Genomic DNA, 8121 nt, shown 5'->3' on the forward strand with positions numbered 1-8121 from the left:
AGAGAGAGAGAGAGAGAGAGAGAGAGAGAGAGAGAGAGAGAGAGAGATGCACGCACCTCAAGTGCAGTCACCATATGACTTTACACATACAGACTTCTATTTGCGGTAGTCGTTTGCAAGAAGCCATGATTTCTGTGAGTCTTTCCAGTTGTCGTTTTAATTGATCAATTAATCACAAATTGAAAGTACAAAGTCCTAAAAGGCAAGTGAGGGGAAAAAAAATATGGTGATCCATGTTCTCAGGCAAGTACTACCGAGCTGTTCTTAATAAATGTTTTTTCAATACTTAGACTTAATTCTAAAAGTGACCGAATATATTCCCCCCTGTGCTAATGCAAGGCTGGGGACTCTGCTCTTGTATATAACTGGTTCATAAATACATCGCATACAATTTTCAGTTTTTCCTCTACCAATCCTAATGATCCTGTTGCAATAATATTCAACAACGCTGATGAACCTCAGACGCTTTTAAATACATAATAACTGCGAGAAAATAAATAGATTTCCTCATCAATGAAACCACTGTGTTTGCACAGCTGGACTGACCTTCCCTGAAAGTATAATGCGCAGCTGAGCTGAGTTAGTTGTTATTCTACATTTTGTCTCCAGCACAATACGCACGGCATTGTTGAGTATATGCAAATTACCAAACCATAGAAGAACGAACCAAACAATGTAGAATACAGTATCACATGCTGCTGGTAGGCTTGAGCTGATTTGCTGCTTATGAGAAACAACATTTTTGCTGCCATAATTTACTCTTCACAGTGTGACAATACACCCTGAAAACAGCATAAACCCTGGTCTGCAATGCTTCCAGTTTGAGGGCCTCTTTAACATTTAGACCTGATGCTGTCCTGCTTCATGTTGCTGGCTGGAATAAATTAAAATATATCAGTTAATGTGGTGTGTTAAGTGAAATATGTTTTGTGTGAAACTGCCCCGTTAACATTGCCTTTCTGCATATTCTTTCCTTCTCCCTTGATCCCTCATTTCTCTGTGACCCTCATCTGCTATCTGCTTCCCCTTTACCTCGCCATCTCCTTAGGTATGTGTACAAGCTGGAGGCCAGCACAGGAGGTGGGACTGGTGTGAGTGACAAATATGTTATTCAAACACCAGTCTCGTGCCCCACTGGTATCCAACCTCCCCACAATGTGACAGTGTTGGGACCCCACTCCATCTCTCTTGCCTGGACCACTCCTGGTGAGTGTAAATGGATTGATGGATGGAAATCATTTTTAGTGAAGAGTGTTTAGTTTGAATTAAAATGGCATTACGGATTAGACACTGCGTTTTGATTTCTGATGATAAAACTAACTTGTTGATGTTCGTTAATGAAGATTTATATAAACTCAGGTATTCTGTAGCAGCGCTTAATCACATGCGTATTTCTCCAGAAATAATTTCAAAAGTCAAAGATGATTTGTGTATGGCGCTGTCACATTTTTAAATGTATACATTACATACAATTCAAACATTTAGACTTAGAAACAAAGTAAAATTGATCATTGTTAAATTATCCTGGGGACTGTTGAGGAGCATTGACGATATCATTAAACAAAAGAACATTTTTAATTAAAATTTACAGAAAAACATTTCCAGAACCAGAGGCTCCTTCCACGTATCAACTCTATTGATGTTTAGATGCACCATTAACCAGTCAAGCCTCTGACCTATTTTGTCAATGCATGCACAGACTCACTCTACCACAGCTTTATGGTGGCATTGTGGGTAATTTAGTCACTAAGAAGTGATCCCAGAGAGCCAGAGGGGCTCAATCCAGTGTTTGTCAGAAATTAAAATCTGTTTTCAGAGGGGAAGACTCCATTTGACTTAACCTTCTCATTTATAGATCACTAAACATGCACTTGTCACACTGCAGCAAGAGCTTTTCTAAATAAGAGTAGAATTCTTTCATTCTCACTGGAACTGGGAAGAGAGTTACCACGATACATTCACTTTGTCATTACAGTTATTTTCTGGAAAAAAAGGGTTTACATGAAGAGATTTCCCAATAGTCTAAATAACGCTAACCAACATTAAAACAATGTTTGTCACATTTATTGGATTTATCGCTACAAGGCAGAAAAAAATATGATACTCACAAATGTTTCTTGTGAATAGCTTCTTCCTCTGATATGAGGAGACAGAGAGAGGGGTCAGACTGAAACAAAATCCCAGAGTAGTTTTCCATTCACCTTCTGGCCTCTCAAGACCTGGACACACACATACACAGGTTTACACGAGCATAAACTCACGGCTGAGTTTCATGCTTATGGGGCAGTGATTGTCTGCCCTAACCCATCTATCATTGACTATTACTCTCTCATTAGGCTGGTTTCCTATCTCAGAAACCGCTTATAGGGCCAACTAGCAAAGACACTTCACTGTGTGTGTGTGTCTTTTGTTTCTGAATATTTGTGTCTGTGTTTATGCATGCATCTTTATACGTGTGTGTGTGTGTGTGTGTGCGCGCGCATATGTGTGTGTGTGCACATCACTGTGGAGACATTTCCATAGGCAGGCCTATTCTATTGTCATTACGGGTTGATTTTAAAGGTGAGGAAATATCGGCTGGGTTCTCACGCTTGGTTAACTCCCTGAGCCCAGAGTCTGGAGTGTTTTCGGCTTGTGTGGGTGTAAGTGTAGGTGTGTGAGGTGTGGGTGTGTGTGTGCCAGAGTCTCTCACAGTGTGACTGTTGGTGTGTACGTACATGCACATGTGTTTGTGTCTTCATATGCATACATTGACTGCCAAAGCACTGACGTATGGCTATTAAAAATACATTTACTTTTGGATCAATTCCTCCATCAGTGTGTGTGTGTGTGTGTGTGTGTGTGTGTGTGTGTGTATGTGTGTGTATGTGTGTGTGTGTGTGTGCGCACTTTATGTGTGTGCATGATTTTTGTTGTATGTAAGTGTGCATTTATAATTGTGGGCATCATGTGTGTGAAATAGGAGATGGCAAAACAGCTGATTGGTTGTAAATAATAGAACTTAAATATATATATCGCAGACGATTAAACATCTATGGCAGAGGAAAATACTGATCAATGAGAGATGCATTATGATCTCTCTCTGTGTGTGTGTTTGTTTGTCTGTGTGAGTGTGTGCGTGCGTATGCGTGCGTGCGTGTGCTGAAGTCAGAGGTGTGTGTAGGTGTGTGTGTATGTGTTTAGGTGCATGTGTGCATATGTGAGTTGGGGGGTGAATAATTGAAGTCTTTCATTTGTCTGGTAATCAGTTCGTTCTCGAGATATCCAGAGTTCATGAATGTTGAATAACCCATCACAATACAGTTGGCCTGAATTATGGAAAAACCTCCGGTGAGAATATTAACAAAGTCGAGGTGCGTGTGTGTATCTGTGTGGGTCTTTCTGTATGTATACATTGGTGTGCTTTTGTCTGGTTGTGAGGCCAAGGTGCCAGGATTGTGAAGGCAAGATCAGTTTTAAGACAAAAGGAAGTATGTAGGTGCGCTTGCCGGACATCATATATTCTACAGATAGTTACTTCCTTAATTACGTTTATTCATATCCAACCATTTGAATACAGACAACTACAAATACAAATACAAACACCTGGTCTTAACTATTTTCTCTATTGTATACAATACAGTTCTGTCATTATGAAGTTACTTAACATGTTCAAAAACTGTCTGGCAGCAAGGAGTAAGACTTCCTTGAGTGAGTCTATAAGTAGTGGATTAAAATGTTGTATTGTGTCTCAACTGACTGCTCTTTTTTGCAACTTGAATCGAACATGGACCTTCAGATGTTAAAATATATCTTGCCACTGTTTTTAAACATTTCTGGGCATCAAGGCAAATGTAGGTCGTTCAGGTGTAAAAGACTTCACTCATCTATACCTGCGCACTGTCGATGATTTGGTGGCAATACAAAATTACAGCATATCTACAACTTAGCTAATAATGTAAGATAACTAAAAGTGGTGGCACACTTTTTATAAGTACTGCTTTTATGGTCAGCTTGGTGTGTCCTTCTGGATTCATGAAATACAGAAATTGTTTTTTTTTTGGGATATATGTACTAAAGCAAAAAACACAGCTAACTAAAGATAATCACATCCCGTGGGTCTTTCTGCTTTTCCTCAGCTCAGCTCAACAGCAGCAAGCCTGTAAACTACATCATCCTGTTAAATCCAGGAAGTGACAGAGCCATAATGTGTCCTGCTGGCCAAGACCGGCACCTCACTGTGACAGATCTAGAGCCATTCACCGCCTACCACATCAGACTGCAGGCCTGTCAAATTGGTAAGTATTTGATTCTACTGATTTCAGTTTGACAGATTCACTATCCATAAGACAATTAGCTGTGCGGCGTAAAAACGTGCAAATAAATGAAAGTCTCATACAATGTTAACTTGTGGAAATTGTTAGTAAACGGATTGACTCAAAAAATATGCCATCGTGCAAGCGTTGACAGAGGAGCATAAAAAAAGTTGATATTTTGTGTTTATAATTTTTTTGTTTGTGGTTCGTTGTTTCCTTGTTTTAAATAAGAGACAATGGAATCAGCCGTACAGTTCAGAGGCTCATTGCGGTGTGGTTGGAGGATAGTTTCTGAAATTAAAACTACAAAAATTATAAGACAGATTGTCAGCCGTTGGGATTGTCTAATACACTCAAGATATTTGTGTGTTCTGTGACAAATTGTTCCTGTTTTCCCCTTGGAGATGGGTGTGGTGTAGGAGAGGGATTGTATGTGCGGACTTTAGAGACCGCCCCAGAGGGTCTGCTGCCCCCCACAGTAAAGGCAGCTGGAGCCAGAGTCCTGGAGATCCACTGGTCACCCCCCCAAAAACCCAATGGACTCATCACATCCTACTATATTTACAGGTAACATACACACATAAAACACACTTATACTGTGTGTATATATACACACACACACAAATGCTGGAAATACTTCATAAATCATCAGACAGATCTTAACAATTTCACTGAGGGCACATTTCACCTTGTGCCAAGAAGAATGTAATGGGTTCGCACGTTGATATTATTTTTTCATGTGAGTAAATTCACACAGAACAGGAATATTATACTGCGAAAAAGCTACATTTAAAAAAAAAAAAAAAAAAAAAAGTGTCGGATTAAGATTTCTTTGAGCTTTCGCACCACTGATAAAGGTATCCACCAATCACGATGTGTGGAACAGACATATTCAAAACCTACACTACACTGTACATCAACACAGAGGCTCCGTAGTCTGAACCAAGATGGCAAACTGTATTACTCCTTTTAACCTTGACAAAGGCAGCACATACCAGATCCACTCCTTCCGTTTTCAGTTTGCACAATAAAAGCCCGAGACATATAGACCGCATGACTGTTTACCAGAGGGAACTCAAATTCACTCAGAGTATTCGCTAAAAGGAAACTAGCTTAGGCTAGACAACAATTGACCTCAGACAGACTGCCAGATGCTGCTCTGGGTCAAAGGGATCCTCTGGTTGGTCCTCTCCCTGTGTAAATCTATCTGAACATTTTATTGAAAAAAGTGTTGTAACTTTCGCAAATTTGCATCACTGCCGTGAATAGTTGTAATGTGAAATATTCGCATGCAAGTATTTTTCTTTTCCGTTTTGTTTGTTCCTCGACCCCCAGTTTGTGAAGGCCTTAAAGAGGGAACCTGACAAATGTTGTTTGCAACACAGTTTGTTTGCCCTTGACTTCCACAGTTACTCTGATAACCTTTCCATCAACCACTTGAGCATTTTCGGATCTGCTAGCCTCTAATTTTTAGTTATCGCAACTATAACAACCTGCTTGAGGTCAGGGGAAGATTGCCTTCCGGGTAAAACACACTAACACTGACTGGAGACAGTGTCAAAGTCACATGGTTTGCGTATCAAACTGCCCACCCTTACCTTCAACCTAAGACATTTTGATGTTGTGTAACAACACTGTCATCACAGTTATAATGGTAATAATGCACAATGACAATGGATATCATCTTTTTAGGTGGCGGCCTCAAATTTTGAAATGATATTGCTGTGGTATTGTGCATTATATCCCTTTGAAGTGAATGAATCATGTGTGTCCATAGCTATTATTAATAACAGACTTAAGAAATTGTTTAATAATTTTTGTTTACTGGACAAAACTGGGATTGTTACTTTAGGCCACATTTTTCAACTGTTCCATTCGTGCTGCTGAGTTGAAGTTGTGCACTTTGAGATGAACATTACTTTTTTATTAATTAATGAACCTGTGTTTATACCCACAAAAATCCTAGTTGAACAGCCATAGTTGGACATGCAATGTGTTTTATTGTCATATGACTGTCTGTCTGGAGGAGCAAGTCTCCTTTGATTATGAGAAAGTAGATCATGAAGTATAGACAAGCAGACAAAGAAACTACTGCACCATACAAAAAGCTGTTTTCACATTCTAACCTATTCATACAAACCAATGTAATGAACTCACATTACTCAGTCTATCACTACAACACTTATGAACCAGAAGTAATATACATTAATCATACACTCTGTTCATACATATAATATACATAGTTACCTTTACATACAGAAAAACATAGACGTTTTAGGGATATACGTATCTTCAAGCAAAAGTCTGCTTACCAATCTACGTACTTTGTGTGTGTGTGTGTGTGTGTGTGCGTGTGCATCTGCGAGTATGTATTAATGCATGCTGAAGGTCGTGGTCTGCTTGTTGACCAAAGACTGTGTGATCTGTATGCAGGGTCAGACCAGACTAAGCCCTTTAAGTCCTCAGGAAACACACATTAGCATAGCAGTGTGCGCACACACACGCGCACACACACACTGACACACCTGGCATGATCAGACTCAGGCAGACAGGGACTTGGATAAAATAGAAAAATCTCTCTCTCACAGTCACACCTGAAACCGCACATAATCACAGACAAAGAGGCTTACCAAGGCATCAGTGTGCTTGCATCAGCCAGGGACTTACTTACACATGATGTTTGAGACGTGATGTTACATTTCTTATTTCAATTCCACACAAAATAAGTGTGCTTATTTTCAGTGCACTAAAGTATACTAAAATGCTTTTAGATAACAGATAAAATACATTTTTTTATTTCATTCAAAGCAGTATATTTTGAATATACACAACATTTGAAATGTCAATATACTTTCAGTACAGGTACAAATAGAAAGTTTACTTTAAAAAATAGTGCAATATTTTGGTAGCCAAAGCTTCCCAAAAATGCTTGGAAAATAATACTGTATCACTTATTCAAACATATCTAAAGTGCTGCTTTTCATATATTCAGAACAACTTAAGCGGTTTCAATTTAACATAACTTTAACTATATTATTTAGATGTATAAAAAGTGTACAAAACTATATTGAAGATGGCTTCATGAATGTCTGGTCCAAGTATTTATTCTGTTATAGGCGTCCAGTAGGAACAGAGGAGGAGCTGCTGGTTTTTATCTGGTCCAGTGGGCCGCTTGAATTTTATGATGCAAGCCCTGCCCTGCGACCCTTCAGCTTCCTGCAGTACAGGGTTCGCTCCCACAACTCCAAAGGCTCAGTTCTGAGCCAGTGGGCTTTAGCTCAGACCTTACAGGCAGAACCACAAGATATGGCCTCTTCCACTGTCACACCCACCGGTGAGTTCACCAATTCACACGATAACTGGTTTGGTTCAAATGTTCTTGTGTTGAATCACTATAACAGTCTCACGTGCTGTGCACTTTGACAGGTGCATACTCAGCCCATCTGAAGTGGAGGGAACCGGGACAGCCCAACGGTCTCATTTCCCATTATAAACTGGTTTACAAGAAGCACCAACAGGACCCAACGCTCAACTCAACTGCTGTTACTGCTCTCACTGTTGAGGTAAATCCACACATACAGTAGATGCACACACATGCACAGGGAATGCTAGATGATGGGAGCATGGATGCATTTATCTGTGAGGAGTCTCCTCTTTGATCACAATGTATATGGTCGATAAATATAATAAACAGTAGATAGATAGATAGATAGATAGATAGATAGATAGATAGATGTGTGTGTGTCTATTGTCATTTGTGATGCATGTGAAGAAATTTGGACTCTACCTGTGGTGCTGGTGCCATCTGTCTGCCGGTGAGGGGCCT

General features: G+C 39.7%; 1 protein-coding gene across 1 annotated transcript in view; it reads left to right on the top strand.

Annotated features, from left to right (window-relative positions):
* Window positions 1–7899, top strand: part of LOC116376766 (usherin-like) — a 19290-nt gene extending 11391 nt beyond the window's left edge. Inside the window, exons 5-9 of the mRNA XM_031838236.1 lie at window positions 1049–1206; window positions 4119–4277; window positions 4700–4862; window positions 7412–7629; window positions 7722–7899. Of these exons, the coding sequence (XP_031694096.1) occupies window positions 1049–1206; window positions 4119–4277; window positions 4700–4862; window positions 7412–7629; window positions 7722–7879 (856 nt within the window). The 3' untranslated portion in view covers window positions 7880–7899. The remainder of the gene's footprint in view (window positions 1–1048; window positions 1207–4118; window positions 4278–4699; window positions 4863–7411; window positions 7630–7721) is intronic.
* The last annotated feature ends 222 nt before the right edge of the window (window positions 7900–8121 follow it).

The sequence above is a fragment of the Anarrhichthys ocellatus genome, unplaced genomic scaffold (genome assembly GCF_004355925.1).
Source record: "Anarrhichthys ocellatus isolate YVR2014 unplaced genomic scaffold, GSC_Weel_1.0 scaffold587, whole genome shotgun sequence".
Lineage (NCBI taxonomy): Eukaryota > Metazoa > Chordata > Actinopteri > Perciformes > Anarhichadidae > Anarrhichthys > Anarrhichthys ocellatus.